The sequence below is a fragment of the Meleagris gallopavo genome, chromosome 6 (genome assembly GCF_000146605.3).
Source record: "Meleagris gallopavo isolate NT-WF06-2002-E0010 breed Aviagen turkey brand Nicholas breeding stock chromosome 6, Turkey_5.1, whole genome shotgun sequence".
Taxonomy (NCBI): domain Eukaryota; kingdom Metazoa; phylum Chordata; class Aves; order Galliformes; family Phasianidae; genus Meleagris; species Meleagris gallopavo.
This window is the reverse complement of record NC_015016.2, coordinates 4,099,163-4,122,291: the sequence shown is the minus strand read 5'-3', so window position 1 is coordinate 4,122,291 and position 23,129 is coordinate 4,099,163. Positions and strand designations below refer to the sequence as shown.

General features: G+C 47.0%; 2 protein-coding genes across 4 annotated transcripts in view; both read right to left on the bottom strand.

Annotated features, from left to right (window-relative positions):
* VILL (villin like) overlaps positions 1-2,536 on the bottom strand; it is a 33,770-nt gene extending 31,234 nt beyond the window's left edge. The window contains exon 1 of the mRNA XM_003206932.4: positions 2,274-2,536. The gene's annotated coding sequence lies outside the window, so the exon portion shown is untranslated. The remainder of the gene's footprint in view (positions 1-2,273) is intronic.
* Positions 2,537-16,560: 14,024 nt separating this feature from the next.
* The window catches only part of CTDSPL (CTD small phosphatase like), a 71,848-nt gene continuing 65,279 nt past the window's right edge, over positions 16,561-23,129 (bottom strand). For all 3 annotated transcript variants that reach the window (XM_003206925.3, XM_003206926.3, XM_019616218.2), the window contains 2 exons: positions 22,587-22,772; positions 16,561-20,943 (listed from right to left, as the gene is read on the bottom strand). In XM_003206925.3, the coding sequence (XP_003206973.1) occupies positions 20,818-20,943; positions 22,587-22,772 (312 nt within the window). In that variant the 3' untranslated portion in view covers positions 16,561-20,817. The remainder of the gene's footprint in view (positions 20,944-22,586; positions 22,773-23,129) is intronic.

Here is a 23,129-nt window from a genome sequence, read left to right as displayed (position 1 = left end):
AGCAAGAGCAGTTTTAAATCAAGGGCTATCCAGAAACCTATTCTTTCACTGCAGGGCATGGCCACAGGGTGTTTTTAGGTGGGAGAGGTCAGCTGCTCTGAATAGCCCATTCCACAGGAAATGGATTCAATCGTGGACTCAACCATGCAATTTCACGTCCCCTATGCCTCAGGTCTTTGACGTGGATATGAAGGAATGACAAGTTCTAGCCTCAGATAAGCATCGATAGGCTCAGATAAAGGCAGATAACAATGGCAGGACTCCAGTTTCAAGCAAAGGCCCTTAGAAATCAAGGCAAGATGCACAGTACCCTGTGCTGAAAATCAACATAGCTTTTGGGAGGACTTTTCAGAGTAGAAGATGCCGAAGACGCAGAGACAACGTTTACCCTTTTTGATTTCCTTTTGCACTCAGAACAGCCAATGGAAATGAGCAGTCATCCAGGATAAATTACAACTAGGCCCATTTCCAGAGTTGTTTTATGTGGAAAGAGAGAACATAGAAGAGGGATTTAATATGAGCAGGTATCCTCCTGTGACTGTACAAAGTGTGTTCATCTGAGGGGTCAGCAGAAGCTCGAGAATATACTGGAATAAAGAGAGAGTCAGAGCAGAGATATTTTGGGTGCAGGATGTCCACATGAAAGCTCTTCCTTGCGTAGGTGGGTATGTGGTATTCAGTAGAGCAGCTTTTAGAGCAGACAGAGACAGCCCAGCCCATGGACTTGTGCCAGCCACCGAGTAAGTCCCGGGAGGCTGCAAAGAGCCTGTTCCTTGTGACTAATGGAGCCCTCAGTGAAGGTTAATGGTGTCACATTCCTCCTCCAGGTGCTGGGTAGGTGGCACAAAGGCCCTGCAATGGACTTTTAGAGCTTTTAGAGGGATGAGGATGAGCAACCACAACATGGGCAGTGCTGGGGAACCAGGCTGTGAGGCAGATGCAGCCTGGAGTCACTGGGCTCACGGTGCATCTCCTTCATGTATTACATGGCCCACACCTCCCTGGAGCTCCACAGCAGAAAAGGTGACAACCTCCAAGCTTAAAGTCCAGAAAGACGTGTGCAGCTCCATGGGGAAGCCCAAGTGACGCCACAGAGTCACAGAATCATAGAACCAGAATGACTTGGGTTGGAAGGGATCTTCACCATCCTTGCCCATTCAAGAGCAGGGATTTATTTCTCAAGAATCCCAAGAGCCCCAAGATGCAGGGGATGCAAGGAGACCAGGGTGATGCTGTTTGAGGCCAAGACATGAAACCTTTGTTCTCAGATGGGACACCCTGACCACTGCTGCCACAATGTCCTGCCTAGGAAATCACATCACGAGACAAGGGAGGTGGGGGAGAAGGGCAGCCTGGTGCAGCCAGGAGGGCAGAAGACATAATCTCGGTTTTCCTGGTCTGATGCCCCATCCTTGTGCTTCCTTCCAGCACACCAAAACCCCACCGAAATGAAGGCTGATGCCCTCTGATTGCCTCATTTCCACTTTGCAGGCTCTAATTTACCCACTTAGCTGCGGTGTGTAAAGAGCACCTGGATGATTCACCTGCTAAGTGCTACTCTTGTGGGGCCAGTTTGCCTCTGCTGTTGTAAGATTTGTTTACACCTGTGCTAGGACAGCCTTGAACAAATGCAAACCTCCCACAGATGCTAATTCATATCGCTTCTCCTTTCTGTTAAATATTTATGCTCCTGATAGACACGCCTAAGAAAAACACTGGCAAGTAAGCCCGCAGCTCCACTCCATTACAACTCGATTTTATCGCAGTTTGATCTGCATCTCAAATGAACAAGAGGAGAAAACAATCTGTGCTCACAGAGCAAACAGCATTCGGCCATTAGCAGCTTTATCAATTAGACTCCAGCAGGACCCATGGGTCAGAATTTCCAGCGCAGCTTTTGTCAATGCTTGAACCCACAACATCCACACGGGCAGCCAAGCTTTGGGCAGATCCCCATGGCAGCAAGGAATGAAACAAACCGGGTCAAAGCAAAATGCCGTTAATTGCTCGGTGTGTGAAATCAAAGCTGTTCTGTGCAAAGAGCCCAATGCAAAGCCTGTGTCCTTACGGCCGTGCTCCTCTGTGAGTGGAGGGAGCTGCTTGCCCCGTCCCAAAGGCAGCAATGGGGGTGCAGGTCTGGAGGGCTCATCGCTTTTATTTTATGAAATTCTTTCATTTTTTTCTGTTCCTTACTCCTCCACCAAGCAAAAGTGGTCATGAAACAGCTCTGGCCTTTAGAATAAAGCCAGGAGGGGTGCAGAAAAGCTGCTTACCTTGTTGGAAAGCGCCCGGCGTCCTTGCAATTCTCCCTCCTTGGCGATCCCAGCACTTTCTCTTCTCTTTGGCGAGCTCTTTTCAAGGCACTTTTGTTTGCTGTTCTGCTACCTTGTCAGCTAGGGAACAGCAGTGCTCGGTAATTCAATCCTCTACTTAACTGCAGACACTCCTACTGCTGCTCACACCCATTTCTATGCTCACCAAGGGACAAAGAGGGAGTCAGTATGAGAGAGTTTCAACCAACTGTTTGCATCAAACATCCACCAGCGCTGCAATCACGGAGCGCTAATGATTAAGTGCTGCTTTAATTAGAAACCTGCTTTGTCCAGATTTAAAGGGCAGAACTGTTGGGTGTTTTTTTTTCCCCTTGCCGCTGCACAAAGCCAAGCGCGGTGCTGCGCGGTGCCACATCAGCACTTGGGCCCCAGAGCCTCAGCCCCAGTCCTTGACTCCGTCTGACCCTAATTTCAGCAGCCAAAACAGCCTGAGAGGGGGATGCTGTGGGTATACACCCTGCTGGGTCTCCCTTGGTGCATGTGTGGCTCTGGGCAATGGGGAGCTGGGGGTGAGGATAGCCACCAAGGTTACTGGCGTGTGATGGAGCATTGGAGTGTGCAACCAGGCTGCCCTCCCAAGAGACAGATAATGATAAACTAGAAAATCACATCAGAGCTGGCAGTGTTTGCTGTAACCACTGCCCGTAGCAGAAAGCTCTCCTCTTTGCTGGGAAAGGTGGTTCAGAAGAGGAGTGAGATAACTCAGATTGTTGGGCTTCATGTCTACCTCCATGGTACATGACATTGGGTTTTTTCCACCCTTGTAATGCTCTTGGAAACACATAGGTGGATATATATTGCGATATGGCAGCTCATCCTTAAGAAAAAACACTTGCAAAGGGTGGCTCTGACACGAAGCTGGGAAAGTTGCCTTGGTGCCACTGGCTATGGGTGACCTGAAGACAAGCCACGTCCTTTCTGTCTCAAACACTCTTGGTTGGTGATGGGAACATCCCTCACTGGAGAGGAGCTGAGGCACTTCTTACCCTGCTGTCACTGGCTGCCTCTGCCTTTGGATACCAGGGCCCATTGGGTGCCCATGGTGATCTTCTGCTTGCTTTTGGGCAGCTTGCTCAGACCCGGACTTTCAGAGGAAATCAGAGGCCAGGCTCCCAGTGATGTCTATGGGAAATGAGCCTCTGAACATCAGTCCCTTCCATCTCCTGTTCTCACCTATGAAATGAGGAACCAACCCTGCTCCCCTTTTTGCAAGAGAAGAAAAAGATCACCAGGCACGGGGGTGTGAGAATGAAGATCATTTGTAGAGCAGAGAGGTGCCAGAAAGGACCATGTCCAGTGTGGGGCCCAGTTGAGTTTTGAATATCTCCATGGATGGATGCTCCACAGCCTCTCTAGGACTAGGAACCACCCATATCCTTCCCTTCCTACACATCAAGTTTCTCTAGCCATGTTTTCCTATGTGGATCCAGGAGTTGGACATAGTGCTCCTTATGGGTCCCTTCCAACACAGGATATTCTACAATTCTATGATTTCTTAGAATAATCCACATAAACTGCAAAAGAATATGGGTCAGCTCATCAGCTAAACCAGATACAAGAATGAGACTAAACAAACACAGTTTGCAAGTTTGAGTCTGAGGGACCTGTAATGAGATGATTGCCCAAAATACTCGTGACATTAGATACAGATCAGCATACCAGTAATCACAATAGCTGAAGATCAGGGTGCAGGTTGAACCTGCTCATTCAGCTCGTGTTTGAAGGAAACATTTTAGATATCTCATGATTTATGGCTGCAGATGCAAAATTATCAGTGAGGAATTCTGCAGCCTCTACCTTACATTCTCATTCTTTTCATCTCTGAAAATTCATGCTGAGAGTCTTCCTCTTCCAACCCATCTCCACTCCTCCAGCTACATGAATGTGAGCCCTGGGAAGCACATCCTTCCGATCAACACTCCTTTGGTTGTAAGGCCCATTTTGACTCGTGCACACATGGCGTTTGAGCTGCCTGTCCCAACTCCTTTTCACCTCCACAGTGGCAAAGTGGTAAATAATCCTGGCATGCTTTTTAAGGAACTCAAATCTGTAGAAATGTATGTACAGCAACATAGGACAGTGAGTGCTGAGAGGAAGGGCAATGTTTGTCATAAAACACGGGCTCAATTAGCACTGAGCTGTAGGCACTTTTTCTTCCTGCTAATTTCGGTCATGCCATGGGGTTACAGAGCAGAAAACATTATTTCCAAGCAGTTTAACTTGGTGCTGGTGGAGAACAGAATAGCTTGGCTTCTGTAACTGCACATAATCTGAGATGTTCCCGTTCCAGCCAATTTTCCCATATGTATGACCCCATGTATTCATATTCTCATCCTGAGCCTCAATATTCCCAGAGCTCAGAGACCTTGCGGTTTCAGGATATTTTCCATATGCACAAATGGCAGATGAGGCTGAGTTCTGCATCCCAGTGCAAGCCTAAGACACTGGAGACATTGTCACAGGGAGCTGGTGGGGGAAATCAGAAGTGCTGGGAGGGAGAGTAAAAGATCAATGTTTGGCAGTGTTTGGACCCCACCTGCCTCACCCTTGACCACCCCACGTGCCTGTGGACAAGGTTAACATTGTGCACAGAGAAACAGGCTCTGCCAAGGGTGTATTTACCAAATGACACGTTGCAAAGGTATTTCCACCCCAATGCATGGCTATGGAGCTCCGGGAGGAAGAGGAAAGGCCAAACCCCGCAGGTGAGATAACAGAGCAGGGGCCTCTTGCAAAGGGAGGAGGCAAAAAAAAAAAAAACCATATATCTGCTCAAGAATGCAGGGACCTTTTGCTGCTTCTATGGGGTTTTGGTTAGTGGGCATAGGGATGGGTTGGGGGTTGGACTAGATGATCTTTGTGGTCTTATCCAATGTTAATGATTCTGTCAGCATCCTGCAGTGCATCGTATGGATTTCTGAGAATCTTGCAGGAGATCTTCCATGACCCCAGACCAAAGCATGTGACATTTTGCTACACGTTCCTCACTCAGGCACTTCTCTGCCGTGCAAAATCATTGTGTCCAGATGAAAAAGCCTCTTATAGGACTCCCTATAGATCAGATACCAATCACTTGGGGAATCTTATGTCTTGCAGCTGCACCAGAGGCACCCAGAAGCACAGTCAGCTCCACATCCAGCCCATGAGCAGGGCAGGGAGGCACTGAGCCTCAGGTTTGCTGTAAGGTTTGCTGAGGGAAAGTGAACATTACTTTGCTCTTTGGCCCCATGGGTTTGGAACAGTGGAGGTCAGGGCTTGGCATGGAAAATGCTTTGTAGGATAGCGCTCTGCAAGAAGCAGCTGACAGAGCAGCACGGCTGCAGCTGATGGGTGCTGGTTAATGGGCAACCATGGCAAGTAGAAGGGAATTGAGACAGAGAAAGGTGCATAGACACGTAGCTGAGCAGCTCTTCCACACAAGGCTGTCCTGCACCATCCAAAACAAAGTGATTTTCAGCTGCAACCAGTCCCTGAATCCTCCAGCTTTCAGAACACAGAGAAGACTTTCTATCCCATCTCTCAGACAGCGTTGTGCACAGAGCCATGTATGTACCACCTCCTGCAGAAGCAGTGGCAGGATGTCTAAGCCCTCTCCTCCAGATTCAGAGGAAAGGAGTAGCCTTGGCAAGTCACGAACTCAAGGAATAGCTTGGTGAGAGCTTTGGAGAGCTTGACCTCCTGGATCCAGCAGCCTGCAGCAGGTTGAGACAGGAGCAGCAGCTCTGGCACAGACCTTACAGTGTTGGGGCAGAAGCAACCTGTACCGGTTGCTCCAATTCATTGTTTGGCAATCCTAGTACAAGCTTCATTTTAAGCCAGCTATGATGGGATGTGAACTGGGAATGTGAGGCTTATGGGGAAAAGAAACCCCCTTGCAAGAGAAAAGGAGAGAGTTCACAGATGGCCACATCTCACAGCACCACCACAAGGTCTGCCAGGGCTGCTGATCAGCCCTGAACCCTTCTTCCATGCCCTAGAATATCTACAAGCCATTCCTAAAAGTGGGATGCATTGTTTGGAGACTTTGCTAGTAGGGAGAAATGCCTCAGTAGTGGCATCTGCACTGACTGTAACAACAAGTGAAGCAACATGGATGGAGATGGCCATGCTGTGCTGGACCTCCCTTGGGCTCGCAGTGTGAGCTCCAGCTGCAGCCCACTGCAGAGAACTGCTGTACAGGGGGTTGGACTAGATGATCTCCAGAGGTTCCTTCCAATACGTAGTTCTATGATTCTGTGATTCCCAGAGCTATATTTGCGGGAAGGTGGAGGAAAACCCTCGACGAGGTCAACCTGCATTGCACTGGGGCCAGCTGCAGTGTGGGTAGTGCTGGCCATGCCTGTGTGCACTGCGGGCGTGGGCTCCCCTCTGCGTTTGCTCACTCACATCGTGGCCAAGGATTAGCAGGTGCACTGAAAAAACAGGATAGCTGAGGTGGGACTGCAGCACGGGCAAACAGCAGCCCTGGATGCCTTCCAGAGGGAGGAGGAATGCGGCAGTGGGGCTGCGGTTCTGTCAAGCTGTGTTCAGACTGCTGTTGTATCTGGGGAGGCTTTCAGAAGGACATGAGTCCCCCAGACCCCATATCACCACCAGACCCTACTCCTAACGCTGATGCAAAGTCCAGGCAGCTGATGTTCTTTGGGTTGCTGGCTGGCTGCCTGCTGGGATGAATGAGGTCTGTGCTAGAAAGGCTTCAATTTTCTATTACTTCAGAAAATTACCCTGGTTTTCCAGAATGCCAAAAGGCTCCAGGGAAGTACTCGGTGTCATTGGGAACTCTGCAGGACTTGGCCTCTTGGAGATGGAGAAGCTAACCAGGCTGAGCTTCAAGGCAATGTGATGTACTTCACAAGGTGTAACACTGGGGGATGATGTGTGGGAGAACCAAAATACTGAATTCCTTTTCCTGAGCATTTTCCTCACTTTTACATGAACTACAGACAGCCAAGCTGAAGTTCTGCGCTGTCAGCTGCTGATAACTGTTATTAAATTACCAACTTCCCCTAGAGATCTCGAATCCTGATTCAGCCCTTTACAAAGCAAATGTAGATGATTTACAGGCACCTAAACACACCATCCCAAGGTAAGCCATCGTGGAAGCCTTGCACAGAGATGTGTACCTATCTCATGTCAGGAGATCTCAGGGAGCTGGGAGATGGTTGAGGTCTCCCAGTCAGTATCACTGTGGGAGCTGAGTAAGAGCAGGAATAAGCCCAGACTGCCCAAGCCTGGTGGAGGATATGAAGACCAACCTCCTCCCCCATGTTCTGTCACCATCTTGTCTTCAGCCCTCAGCCACGGCACGAAGCTGATGTTTCCCCCAGGTAGAGAGCCACGTCTGCCTCAGAAAGGAAGGCAGTGAGGAGAGGGAGGACAAAAAGGAGAGAGAATCACTAAAACCAAACATCCCTCCAAATGAGCCAGTCTTGCAAACTGCTGTATTTGCAAGGAGTTTCACAAAACCTCAAGGGTTCTCTCTCAGCCCTAATGAAAACCTTATGAAACCCTACAAATTCCAGCACGATTTGGTCAGGCTTGACAAGCAAAGACTTTGTAATTTCTGAAATCAGCTGAATCCAGCAGAAGAAGCTGCACATGCAGGGAGTGCTCAGCCCAGCACGAGTTAATGGGGGTGTGATCCTGGCAAAGGTTAGCCTTTGCTTGGTGAAGGAATAACTTGCTGCTGTCATGGTGGTGACACCCCCTGAGGTCTGCGCTCCTGGGGACTGTCCTTGCATGGGAAGCACGCCATGAGCAAGATGAAGCATTAATGTCTTGTCCTCGTGCAGGAGCTGAAGCAAAAGGAGGTCATTTACACGTTTTTCATGGAATCACTATGATTGGAAAAGACCTCTGAGATCATCTAAGCCAACATCCACCTGCCGCCTGTATCGTCTACTAAACCATGTCCCCAAATGCCACATCTGCACTGTTCTGGAACACCTCCAGGGATGGTGACCCCACCACCTCCCTGGGAAGCCTGTGCCAATGCCCCATCACTCTTTCAGAGATGTTTTTCCTGATGTCCACCCTATTGGCTGTGATTAAATGGGAGGCTTGTGCAAGAAACGGAAAGTCAACACAGGTCCCTAGCAGCTCATCCCACCATGGAGATGCAACCTGAGTTTCTCTCCTATGGGGTGTAGCTGGTCATTAGCACCTGGTGAAACCAACTGGTCCCAGTGCTCTTAATGGGAGTTTGGGTCATGGATGCTGAAAGGCATTGCTGCAGACATACGGGCTGTAGCGGTGCAAGCTGCTGGAACTCCCACTCACAATCTTTGTTTTTTTTTTAGCACTCAAGCAGATCAGAGGTTTTCACAACTGTGGGAAACCTGATTGCTCACATTAGTGACCATACCTGAGTGCCCACAAAATAACCCCACCCTCCCACACGAGCTTAATCTTTAATCCTCGTCACCTCAGTGACCTGGCTGCACGTGTGACTACACAAAGTGACTCTTGCTGGGGGTGGAGGTGGGGATGAGCTCCTGAAGCCCCATCCTTCTGCCACCAGTCTTATTGATTGGAATTGTGGTGCCCGGATGTGGGAAGTGCCAGGTCAGATGGGACCTGTGCCATGAGAAGGGCAGCTAGGAGAGGACCCGGACTTTACGTTTGGGTCTGTTCCCCAAATCTCCTTGCAACACAACAAATTTTTCTCAGGGTCGTGGGCAGTTTGGTAGCTGAGCTATTTCCCAGCTCCTGTCGTTCAAATTCGCTGAATGGGGCCAATGAATTTCAAACCAAAGGAGGTGAAGGAGTCAAGCTGCAGATCCTGCAGATCCCCAGGACCTGCAGGCAGAGCCAAACCGTGTCCACGAGCTCAGAGTACAGCAGGTAGCTGTGGGACGAGCTATTGTTTGTAGGAATGCAGCCCTGCCTGTGCCTACCAGGAAGGAGGAAGGAAAATGAATCGCCCCAAAGGCTGAGAAATTGTCACTCTGTTAAATGTCACCCCTCCCTGCTATTCATGGTCCCATGTCGTGGGTTGGGTTGGGTGGGCTGCAGCAGGACCCACAGAGTCAACGGATGAGGAATTCACACAGCCGTGTTTTGGTGATGTCATGGTCTGGAGTGTTCAGTCACTTTGTCAGTACAAATCTTCACAAAGTCAAAGCCAGAGATGAAACCCAGGCCTTATGTGTCCCCCACACTACCCATTGCTGCGTACATCACTGATATGTTTTGTTTGGGCCTAAAAGGCTGGCAATGAGTTTGGGTACCAATGAGTGTTGGCCTCATTGGCCAACAAGCATTGGCCTCGAGCATCCCCCAGTTGCCACCAGCTTTGCCAACAAGGACCTGGTGGTGCACCCCAAAAAACTCATTTCAGGAAAAACCTCACCCTGAGGCTGATACACCCAATTCCTGCTGGAGTGTTTTGGCTGTTAGCACAAACATCAACACTGCCTGTCCTTAACGGGTCGGAGCACTGGCACCCAGTGAGGAGCTCACCCGAGCGTTGTCCTGAGCAGTTTTAGTTACCATGTTTGCACACCAAACAAGAAACCTGCCTTACTTCTGTATGGGATAGGTTTCTTTCTGCTACAAGGGAGAGGTCATGCTCGAGGTATCCATATGCCAGTGAGCAATTCCATTCGGTTCTAACCAAACCTGCTTGGGGGACAGATGATAAAGAGATGCTGGGGAACTGGCATTGTGTGTGACTGCATCAGAGTGCTCTCAAACTTTGACTTCCTGGCCATTTTTGCACAGTTCTGCCCTGCCTGCAATCTGAAGCATTCACAAAGAGGGGGGAGGATGAGGATATGGAAGCACACTGTAATAAAGGGACCACACTTTGTACATGGAAAATGCAGAAAGACCGGCAGCCACTGGTGCAGCGTTGCTTTTTGCATGAACCAGTGACAAATTCAGGCTCTCTCAGGAACATTTTCTGCCCCCCACACACTCCCTTCCCCTCCCCTCCTCTACCCCTTCCCTTCCCCTTCCCCTTCTCCTTTCCCTTGCCTTTCCCTTCTCCTTTCCCTTGCCCTTCCCCTTCCCTCTCTGGCATTGACTAGCAGCACGGCAGCAATAGTTTCCCAGATTTTACATAACTTCCCTTCCAAATGTATTCCTAGAATGAGTCTTTTTTTTTCTTTTTTTTTTTCTTTTTTTCCTTGGCAATGTCTTGTTTGTTTTTTTAAAACTTATGGTTATTTTTTTCTTCAGAAGCATTGTGTAGACAATCCAGGCTCTGTCAGTCGCTGCACCTCTCCGTTCTCCTTCTGCAGAGCAGCTCCCCATGGCACAGGCTCCAGGTGTCTGTTCAGATATCTGTGTGCTTGGACTTCTCAGGAAGGAGAGACGGACGTGATCTCCCTGCTCAGTCACAGAATCACAGAATGGTTTGGGTTGGAAGGGACCTCAAAGCCCACCCAGCCCCAACGCCTGCTGTGTGCAGGGAAACCCCACCAGCTCAGGCTGTCCAGGGCCCCATCCAGCCTGGCCCTGAGCACCTCTAGGGATAAGGCACCCGTAGCTCTCTGGGCAGCAGTGCTGGGGCCTCACTGCCCTTTGAATAAATGATTTTTCCCTAACATTCCACCTCAATCTCCTCTCTTTTAGTTTAAAGCCATTCCCCCTTGTCCTGTCACTACAATCCACGATGAAAAGCCCCTTCCCATCATTCCTGCAGGGCCCTCTTTAAATACTGGATATGGGTAGAGCTGTGTCCACAGCCCTGCTGGCAACCATTCTGTGTGCAATTGCTTAAAATAGCAGCAGCACTTAAAATAGTCCCATTTTCTCTTCCTCTAGCCCAATACTTCACTAATGACAGCAAACACAACAAGGCAGGGAAGAGCCCTCCCTGGGGGAAGCAGCAATAGGAAAAGCCCATAAAGCCCCACAAAGCCCACCCAGCTTACAGTGATGGCTTCAGGGCAGCAGGGCTTTGCTCTTTCCTTGGAGCTTTAGGTGGGACTGAAGTGATTTCTGCTTGGATTTCCTGAGAAGCAAGGCCCTCTGGATGGGGTGGGGGAGTCAAAGGATGAACAAAGCCATGAGTGATACCTCCAGGCAGGCAGCAAACGGGTTTTTCAGGTAAAGTCATCAGAACAGATTTCTAGGAAAATGGGACCATGCCTTCATGCAGTTTGTAGACTTGTATTGGGAGCACTGACATCAGCATCTCTGTCCAGCTCTTCCTATTGCTCAGTGGCTTAGGCTGAGCTGAAAGTAAAAACAGAATGGTGGGAGGGCAAGCGGAGCTCACTGGGACTGTGGCAGCCCTGGCTGTCCTACATTTGAGTTTCTTGCATTGCAGGAGTTCAGATAACTTCTAACAGCCCTTATATCTCAGGGTTGTTAAAAGAGGGAATTTATTAGGCTGCAGTTGAGCTCATTTAGTAACTGACAGTAGTTCCCCTGGCTGAAATTGCTGCTGTTACAGCAGAACCAGCAGCTCTCCAGAGCAGTGGGTGCAGCAGGAAAGGATGCACCGTGGGGAATCCTGCTCTGTGCTGTACCTTTCCTGGTGCACGACGGCCAGCAGGGCTTTTCTTCTGGAATGGGCATGGTGGAGATGGATTGACAGTTGGACTAGATGTCTTAGTGGTCTTTCCAGCCTTAATGATGCTATGATTCTGCTCTGAAGGCAGGGGGAAGTACAAACTGCTTGGGTTTCTCCTCCCACCAACTGTATTTCACTTCCCTTTGGCTTAAAGCTTGCCAGATCCTGAACTGCCCTTGCTGGGAAGCAGGGTCCCAGGTGTGCAGGTGAAGGCCAGGACTCAGCCATCCATAGATCCCAGCCTGGGGTCTGACTTTCACGGGCAGCCTCCCGTTGCTGCAGGAGTACAGGAAAACCCACTGTGCTTATTTAAGTTGGTAAGAGAGACATTTTCCATTCTTTGCAAGGGCAGCTCGAGTTAACACACACACCAGTTTCACACTGGAGCTGCGTCCCATCAAAATACAAATGGCTGGGGGGGAAAGAATGAAGGAACCTTCAGCTGAAACCCAGGCAATGCGTGGCACAGGCCCAGGGAGCAGGGGCGGCTTTGCTTGGCTGCTTGGTACATCTCACAGCCCCCACAGGCATCACCTGTTGTCCCATCCCCTCCCTGGCAGCACCCAGCACCAGTGACCCCAATTCAGCCTTTCCCACCATCATCCACCACCCAAGTTCCCAGAGATGAGGTCTTACCTTCATTAGAACATAATGAAGGGAGGTATAACATCTGTCCCCAGCTCTCATTGGGCACTTCAGCCAAATCCCAAACAAGTTAAAACGCTGCTGCTTAAGACAAACAAACAAACCACCAAGGTTAGCAGCAAAGATTTTGGCAGAGAAAAGCATTTATCCCACCAGGGAAGGTATAACAACATCATTTCAAACTGTTTGAGAAACATTGATTTCCCTCTTTACTTCTTACACACTGATGAGAGGATCCTGTGCTTCCATGGAAGAAAAAACTCAATAACTAAAATGAACACAAATGTTCTGTGTGCTGTGTTCAGCTGGGGAGACCCCGGCTCCTTCTGCAAGGGATTTCAGCACTCATTAAACAAATGAAGAAATTACATCCGAGGCACCAAGAGCGATTTTAATTGAGGGAAGACATTTCCCACGCGGAGCACAATGCTGGCAGCAGATGAAGACACCAAAGCTGAGGAGATGATTGCACTTGAGATAACGTCTTCTAAACTCCTTTTATGGGGCCTTCAGCAGCCATTGCTGCACAGCTGCACCATCTCGTGGTGCACCCAAGCCATGCATGGCCAAAGCCTTCCAACCTTCGTTTTCCTCTCCATTCCCCAAAGACTTTGACCAGAGTTGAGTACGAAACCCAGGGGCACCCACTGCCAGGCCCTGCCTGTGTCATCCCAGTGCTACAAGGTCACCCCATCTCCCCTCCTTTCAATCGCAACCATCTTCATCTCAAATATTTGCCCCCATTCTTTCAGTTACCATTTCAAGACCTGCTCAGCACGTAAGGCATCAGGACCAGGGAATGATGATTCGTCTACATCTGCCTCAGCTGAATTACTGACAAGTCTGTAGATGGTTTGGAGACCAAGGTTCCATTGGGCTAAGTGAGCCTCCCAAACCCTCACTATTTAGAGAAATTATTAGAAGGCAGATTAAGGGACACTGAGCCAAGGCAAGAACCCATCCAAGCTCAGTCTCAGCCCAACTCTCACACAGTAAGTTGCTCTGCTCAGCTGGAAATAGGCTCGGCTCTTGATAAAATCCTTCCTCCTCCATCCCATAAATGCCCACGAAGGAACAGAATGGCCAAAGACATCATTGGCATACAAAGCCAGGCCAGACGGGGAACTGGGCAGCCAGGTCTAGTGGATGGCATCCAGCCTGTGGCAGGGGGTTGGAACTGGATGACCTTTAAGGTCCCTTCCAACCCAAGCCATGCTATGATTCGATGATAAAATGCAGCAATTTCACCCTGCTGGCGGGCCTAATGAGCATCATGTAATTGAATGGAGAGCAGCAGGAATCCAGTCAGATGAGGGAGTGGGGCCAGTTTGCTCCCATGTTGCTTTGGTTCCTGTTGCCTTGATGTTCACCAGAATCATAGAATATCCCAAGTTGGAAAGGACCCAGGAGGATCATTGAGTGCAACCCCCAGCACCATCCAAATCCAACCCCTATATCTGAGAGCAGTGTCCCAGTGCTCCATGAGCTCTGGCACTCAGGACTGTGCCCACTGCCCCGGACAACCCATTCCATGCCCACCACCCTCTGGGGCGCAGCCTTTCCCTCAGCCCCAGCTGCCCCTCCTCCGACAGCTCCCTGCTGTTCCCTCTGGCTCTGTTGCTGCACCCAGAGAGCGGAGCCCAGCGATGCCTCTCCTCTCCCTGTGAGGGGCTGTGTGGCCATGAGCCCTCCGCTCACATCCCTTGCCCTCCAGACCATTCCCCATCTTTGTAGCCCTCCTGTTGACTCTAAAAGATTTACATCCTTCCTACACTGCGGTACCCACACCTGCATCCAGTGCTTGAGGTGAGGCTGCACCATGCAGAGCAGAACAGGACAAGCCCTCCCCCTACCCAGCCAGCAATGCCACCACGGTCATCTTGAGCCAACTCATTACACACACCAGTCACACCAGTTCCCTCCAGTTTGCTCAGTGTACAAACATTGCTTGGCAGCAGATCGGTTGTCACCCAAGCAGGAACAAGCTCCTCATGCACTCTCAGTGGGCAATTCTGATGTTTCTATCAATTGCAAAGGGACAGATGCTAGCAGAGTACATCTCACAGTTCTGGAACATCTCCAGGGGTGGTGACCACCACCTCCCTGGGCAGCCTGTACCAGTGCATCACCACTCCTGTGGAGACGAAATTGTTCCTAATATCCAACCTGACATCGGTGGCTTCAGTAGCCGCAATCTTTTCTATCCAAATCTCAACAAGTGAACAAGAAAAGGACAGGGACTGAACCTAGCTTACCCCGCAGGGCTTCATCTTGACCAGGGCCTGTACTTGGCTAGGAAAAGAACGAGAACTTTCTATCTGCGAAGAAAACAGTCCATTGCCAAGCCACTAATTCTTGAACAACCCCCAGACCGCGTGTAGCACCTGTGGGTGCTGTGCAATTGTGTTAGTAAGGTTGAAATACTCAGCCTGCTGTGTTGAGAACAGCAGTCCTTGATGGTGCCAAATAGGGAATCCTCTGCTGGTCCACCAGCCTTGGCCCTGCTGATACCCAGCTCCAGATGACCATTAAGGTTGATGACCTTCAGTTCTCTGTCCCAACATCTCCATGCGATGTACATCCCAATCAATCGTGGCTACAGCACACTGGGAGATTAATGTGAAATGAAGCGATGGCGGTCGCGGAGGAGAGTGTGTCCTCTGAGGTCTATTGGTATGGCCAAGCTGATGCAGCCACCACCTCAAAACTTCAGTCTGCTGCTGATTTAATGGATGCCCAAACTAAATCAGTTTAAATTGTTGCGTGGTGAAGGTGCACAACTGCACGGCAGATCTACTTTAATAGAGAAGTGACTTGACTCAGTAAATTCAAGCTGGTAGCTTCCAAAAATGTTGCTTGGGCAACTCCAGGACAACCTGCTCCTCTGCACGTCTTCCTCCAAATCAGCACTTGAGAAGGAAGCTTTGCCAAACCAATCTATTACTCAAAGACCGTTTCTTTTTTGGAAGCTCCGGGTGAACCAGCAGAGGAGTCCAGGGGAATTCTGTTCTCCTGAGCACAGGGATGGCGAAGGGCTCAGCACTGCAATCCATGCCAGGAACAGTGCTGGGGGCTGTGGGGCCTGGAGCTGCACCCACCTGGAAAAGCCCAGCACATGGTGCAGGGAATGTCAGAGCAGATGGGCTTCCTTCTGAGTCAGGACACAACAAAAGGGCAGAAGCAGCTTGAAGGCACGTGCACAAAGGTAAGGACGTAGACGTGTTCGGTTTTGGAAGCGATTTCAATCATTGGGGACACAACAATGGTATTTTTCTCACTTCTCTGAAAGTGCTGTTTGGTGAATTTTGAGACAGTTTATTTACTGAGCTAGAGGCAGGCGTGTTTACCCTAAGTAGCAGCAAAAGAGATGGGTAAAACTGAAAAAAACACTACCCAAAAAAAGCCAACCCATCAGAAAGCGCAGGCAATCTAGGTCGTTCCAACCAATCACAAGAACAACCCAAAATTCCAGCTAGAAGTTATCTGGAGCCAGCTGCTGCTTCTAACAGGCCTGAGGTTTTCTGCTCATAAAGCATTCATGTTGTGTGCCTTTTCCTAGGAAGGAAAGCTCTGCGTAAGTCTTACTGTGTCAGATAAGTCCTGAAATAGACCTTCCAACCAAACCAAACATACCATTCAGGTATCCACGCGGATACAGCAGTGATTTTAAGATCAGCTATTCAAGTAGCTGCAGTGAGCCATTCATAAGACGTCCCCCATCTCTTTTGAGACTTCAACACACTTTTGTATGACCTCATCCCAGCGATGTAAATAGCTGGAACGTCCGCCAGAGTCACCACCAATTTGTTTAGCAGAATTCACCAGCAGTTCATCAACTCTGTTTGCACAAGCAGGTGCCAGGGCGGTCCATGAGGAGTCCTATATGTGATTTAAGACGAGGAGAGGGAAGGAGAGAGGGATGGAAATGGAGGACTTCACTGCCTAACATGGATGTGTACAGGAGGAATGCAGATCAGGGCAGTGACTGTTACTGAAAAGAGAAGGGCAGAAGTTGTTTTTTTTTTTTTTTCCCAGAGAAGTATTACATGCACAAGTAACTACATTGGTAAAATCTTTTTTATTTGTGACAGTAAAGAAACCATTCAAAACCTGATTGACAACACTTCTCTCTCCTGAAAACACTCATGGTATCTGTAGTGTTTCTCAAGTATCGCTGGATTGTTCATTGCATTAAAGTGTAAACAGCTCCATCATTAGGAAAAAAAAAAAATCACCAAGAAACATTTCCATTGCTTAACTCCTCTGTTAAGAAGTGCCCGATAGAAAGAAGAAAAAGATGTCAGCTGGATTGTTACAACAGAATGTGAAACAGTGACCTGACAGCTGGTGTTGCATAGTTACCCGAGTGTGCGGCGACGGCCCCGCGCGTCTCACCTGCCCTCCTGCCCCACAAAGGCACACAGTCACAGCACCTTGCAAATCAGAGGCACAAACTGGGGTTTGTTTTACAAATAGGGCTGTGCGGTACTGTGTTTTATTAGTTAAAAAGAATCTGTAAAACAGAGGATTACGTGTTTGGAAATTATATAGCTACAGGTTTGTGGGTTTTTTTTTTGTTTGTTTGTTTGTTTTACACTGACATTTCCAAAGCTGCAACATCAGTACACACCGCTGTCGTTTCCATACGTTGTCCCCAGCCAGTCTCATCAGAATCATGCTGTGATAAAAGTGACCGTTTCCACCGACAACCCCATCTCTCCAGGTGTTGAGTTTCTTCCACGTATGACTTTGCTGCTTAAGAAAGGCTGAAGGGCCAAACAAGAGATGACTCCTCCGAAGCCGCCTCGGTGAACGCAGCACGTTGCTGCCATCCTCAATCGGCGGCCGACAAATATTCCACGCACAGTCCTAAGTTTACAAATGGCAATTTAATCGTAATGCTTCGGTTGAGTTTCAAGGATCGATGGCATTCTGCCTTACAGCTTCATTTAAAAATACCTATACAGGCAAAAAACCTTTGTGAACCCAACATAAAACGGACAACGGAATTTCAGGTCAGGCAGCATTGCTTTCGCTGGACTGAACGATCAACTGGAAAAGACTCCTTAATGCTTCTCTGATACCCAGGAATGCAGCTGAGAACCAGGCTGAGCTCCAGCCCTGCCTGCGTTAACTGCACTTGGAAACACGGGAGAGCTTTAGGAAACCCTTTTTCTCTCCTATTTTAATTTTTTGAGATCTTGTATTTATAATACAATCAAATACCCGTATCGCAAATCTTGCAGACATTCCACTCATTTCTCTGGCTTTGCTGAGAGAACTCTATTGCTTTGTTAGATTCTAGATGCTTTCAATATATAGTGCATGGATATTCGTGCTAACTTAAAAACGTGGATTTTTACGTATGACAACAGCATCAAAATAAACAAATGTGATGGTTTGATCCCTTTGCCCAAATCTGAATAGCCAGGAAAAGCTCTGAGCACTCCAAGTTTTATTTCAATGGGAATGAATTAAAAAAAACATCAAATGAAAAAGCCCCCGAAACTACGACAAGACCGACAAACCTACAACAGACATCACAGAAAAGAACCCTAAAATGCTAGCGAAGATCAAAACTGTTGCTAGGTTTCACCCCTTTGTTTTGTCACCAAGTATCATTTTAATGCTTTACTCAGCTAAAATAAGGGTTTTTTTGTCTCAAAATTTGTGCATTTCAAGAGCTGAACTAAACCACACAGAACAAGTGGAGCTCTTGTACAGAGCGTCATCAGAACTGTTCATCCAGAACCTGGAACAGAAGTTCAGTTGTCCATTATATGTGGATTCGAAAACAATACAAGACACTTGAATAATCAACATTCATTCACAGACTTAAGGCAACTGGTTCATGAAATTGCTGCTTTCGTAGATGCAAACTGACGACGTGTTCATCTCACATGTAACAGGTTACAACCGTAAAACGGGGACGTCTCAGGGGGTTACTCATCATCTAATTGGAAGATTGTTTGGTCTAATGCTAGCGAGAAAGTCTTTGAATATTTTCAGCCATTCCTATCATACCTGCACAACTAACTACGACCTGAATACTTCCCTGCAAACTGCATCTGCAACACAGGAGCTACAAACACAGTTGAAAATACTGCTCAGAGAACAACTTTTTGGCAGCTTACAGTTTCATTACTCTGAATTCAAATACAAAATTAAACAATCTCAAATTGAAAGTCAACGTTAATGGACTAACCAGAATCCACATGTTGTTTTTTATTTTTCCCAAGCAACGTATGCTTTTGTTGCTGTTTTTTGTATGTTTAAGTGTCAGCTTTGTCTTTTGTTGTGGCACGGAGTCGTACAGTACTAAGGTAATGCCAACTGGTGAGGAAACAAAACGGTGACGCCGCACAGACTCACGAGTGTCCCTGGGCTGCCTCCATCACCCTCACTGCGAGGGCCAGGTCATCCCCCAGCTCACACTGCACCCACACCAACCTACTCACTGCCTGTGTAGGCTGGCCTGCCCTTCTATGAATGGATTCCTTAAGCTGCTTCACCAATGGGTTGGACAAGGATGATGAGTCCATCGCTTTTTCTTTTTTTGTTTTATTTTCCCCCCCAAGTCTGTCAAGACTTTTCAAGAAGAAAGGGAAAGGCAAAGGGGGATCCGCTGCTCAGAATTTAGCACTACGCTAATTAGAAGCACCAACTCCTCTCATTTGGTTTTCTTTGATGGCAACCAAATATAGCTGCAAATTTTACGTTTGTAGATTTCTGGTGCGGAAAATAATTAAAAGGTGACGCTGGAAAGGAAAACAAATAAGTGCATTTTCCTTCAAAGGGTTTAAAATAGTTTCAAAGTTATTCCAGTGTACCGATGACACTTGAGAAGAACAGCTGCTAAGCAGGATTCCAGCCTCAGAGTGAGATTTAGTCAGCTCCAAAGCAGAGGACCACTCTGGAGACGATCTAGGCTGGTAATTCTGCCCTTCTGGGAAGACCTGACATAGCTCCCTGCCTGTACATTACACCTTGGAAAAGAAGAAATGCAGATCAGATAAGGGAAGAATACTTTTTGCTTTTTTATATAGCAAAAAAAAGGATTTCATCTAAACTGAAGCAAATAATAGGATGATTAATAAGATTTCCTTTGCAGGTCACCTTTTACTGTGTTTTCTGGTATCTCGAATACCATAGGATTAATACATAAGGGTTATGAAGCCTGCGTTTTATTTATTGCCCAAGTTTGCAGCTTACAGAAAATGTTTCATAGCACAGGCACAGTGGCAAAAACAGTTTAACAGCCGATGGTCAACTCCATTTGGTGAGTATACAGTAGCAGCAATTAAAAGAAAAAAGTACTCCAAACAGCTCCATACAGATCCAGCTTACCCAGATGGGTCTCTTTTTAAGGAAAGAATTTTAAACTAATAAATAGATCTCCTCCCCATTCTCCCAAGATAATGATTTTCCAAAAGATGAGAGGCATGACAGTTGTGCGTAAGCAGAGACAATAGAACTTCATCTGTCTAGAATTAAAGGTGCTTTAGATCTATTTGTCACCCTATTTTCTCAATTCCGTCACTCCCTAATACTCAAAACAACTGCAGATATGTTCAAAGCTGTATCCAAAACCACCTCAGTGACCCAAATCACCCCCTCCCACAAACACTTAAACCTTCTGAGCATGACAAAACGTAGTACAACTTAATGTCAGCGTGGAGACAGGAACCCAGCATCTTTGTTTTTAACTTTTTTTCCTTTGTTATATATTACAGTGCTCTATAAAATTTTTTCCTTTTTCCTTTTAAAGCATTTAGACAATACAAGACTAAAAGATGTCTGGAAATAAGTCTTATACAAAAATGAATTTTTATCTTAAAATAACATTCAAAAAGGCACTTCATTCTGTAAGAAAAAATTCAGAGTCAGGTCAACTGCTCTAAGCAGGGGGGGTAAAATTGTCTGCATAGTGGGAGGGGAAGAAAGGGAGAGAAATTCAACTGCTGAAATACAAGCTTCTTTTTTGGCATGTTTTAAGAAAAGCTGATCCAGTAAAAGATGTCCATTTATGAAATTCATTAAAAGAGTCCCATTTAAAATAGCTTTCTTTTTTTCTTTTTTTTTTTTTTTTTCTCCTTTAAAAAAAGTAGTCTGAACACGTGACCTTAGGAGTCAGGCTTCTGAAGGCTTAATAGCATCACTCATGATTGTCCTTTGTGTCCAATGTAACAGGAAGATCGAGAGTAGCACTTCTGACAGGAGTGACCTCCCCAAAGCTTACATTTGAAAGAGCTGAAAAAGATGGAGACATCCTCTAGCAACTGCAATCTAGTAGCAGAAGTCAGTCAAAGTTAAGGGCTACCTGTTGCAGAGTTTATGAAGCATACTGTAAACTTCTTCCTCTTTGCTTAGTCCTTCAAAGAAAGGAATAAGATCTAGCAGCTCTGTGTCTGTCATGTCATCAAACCAGGACTGCACAGGCACCTGAAACAGACAACCAACAGTGCTATCAAGACTTCTTGATGTGAAGGAAGTGTGCAAGCTCTGCCTGCGTAGATTTAGCTCATATAGCTGCAATGATACCCCACCTGGAAAAATTCATTTACAAGCAAGTCTTTTTTTCCCCTCTCAGTATTATCAGTGTGAGTCACTGAACACTGGCATGCAGCAACAGCCTCTTCTGGCACATGAGGCTAAGGAGGAAAACTGAACAGCAAATACTGAACAGCTCCCTCCAATTAAAAGACAAAACCTGGGGAGTGGGTTCAGAAAACAACGCATCTAATAACATCTAAACTTTAAATGTGGGCTGGGTTTGGGGAAGGAGTTGTGTGCATCTTCACTGTGAGGGAGTACTGAAGTCTTTTAAAGACTATCTTGGATCTAAGTTGCTCGCTTTGGTTTCTGCAGAGCCTCAGCTATCAGTCAGATAGCAGCACTTTCCTATACATGATTAAACCATTCTGACAGTCTTTAATTTCACCTCCCAGATTTCTACAGCTCATTATTTTCTTGGCACTGAGCTCCGAGATACCAAATGACGATCTGGATGAGGTTTTTAATTTTAACTGTGAACATAAATTAGACTTACAGCTCCTGGTTATTATAAATAGCAACTTTAAACCACGTGTGGCACCAACCAGAAGAAAACACGTTTTCACCTAATGGTTCAGGTTCAGCACAGTATTAAGATGGGAATTTAAAAGCTTACTGTGTAAGATAAAGAAGTTCAGACAAAAAAATGTTATCTGGGGAGGCAGAACCCTGCAAAACACCATCCCTCATAAAAGTTTCCTACACTAATTTTAAAAGCTCGCAGAAAAGGCAGCCTAAAATCATCAAAGAAACACAACACAGCCCAGTTGTTTACGAGCCAGTAGATATAAGGGAAGTTCCAGCTTGCTGTCCAGGCAGTGACAAAACACATCTGTACTACAGCAGCAATGGAAGGAGCCAAGTGCCAGGCCATTCCATCACAGCTTCTGGAGTCGAATCACTCTGAAAACGTGCACTGCTCCTGCTTTTTCTCCATTAAGATCCATTGCCTGATTTTTATCCTTATTTCTGAAACCTGATGAATTTGCTGATTGACATTTCTAAAGCAAGCTAGCACAAAAATGCTTACAAATGTAAAACGACAGGACCTTGATTTTTTTTTTCTTCCCCTTAGCCATGAATTCAGAACACAGACAGCAATCAGAAAAACAGTATTTTTTTTTCCTAATAAAACAATTTCTTCCCCCACAATGAAAGAAGATAAGTACCAAAAGCAGTTGAAGCAAGCTGTCCTTACTACAGCCACCTCTCCAAAGGACAAAAATGACACTGGAGGGCAACTTTACTTTTTAGAGCTAAGTTAGCAGTGCAGGTTCTGCACTGCTTGGTATTTCTCAAAACTGATGGACTTCATGCCAAAAGCTAAAACTGAAAGCAGATGAACAGTCGTGACTGTGACACACTGTCAAGATCTATTTGGCACAGCCCTTCACCAGAACCTACCTGCAGCCTAAGAAGACACAGGAACAAGAAATGTTAGCGTTCTGAAAGTGCATTTTACAAATCAGGAAGGTCTGGGAATGGACCAGAAAGACAAAGCTATGCTTGAGTGCTGGAATAAGAGTACTTACTGCATTTTCAGGATGGAAGATGTAAGATGCAGGAGAATTATCCACTATGATAACTTTACTCAGCTCACGTCCCAGCCGACTCAGATCCTTCACGTAATTTCCCCGGTGGAAAACACAGGATTCTCTAAATAGCCTTGCCCTGAACACACCCCAGCGATCCAGTAAGTCGGCTACTGGGTCTGCATACTTGAAAACAGAAGGTAGAAGACCCAGTTAGCAAAATATCACTAAGGTTAATTCACAGAACGATAAAGAAGGGATACAAAATAATTTCAGATAAAATGCTTTTTCCTCTTTCTCTTCCCTGCTCCTTGTTAATTACCTTACAACCCTGCAAAGCTGAAGTGATTAATAGAGAGATAAAACAGAAGTTGAACTGTTATCTTTCAGAAGAAAGCTAACTTGCACCCTAATGGCTTTTGTGATTGTGTTTTATTCTTAGGGTCACCTTACAGTTACCCTTTTACACTCAGAAGTTGACGGATCCGGAGATCTCATGGAATATTACCATAAAACCAATGAACACTAACAGAAAATCAATAG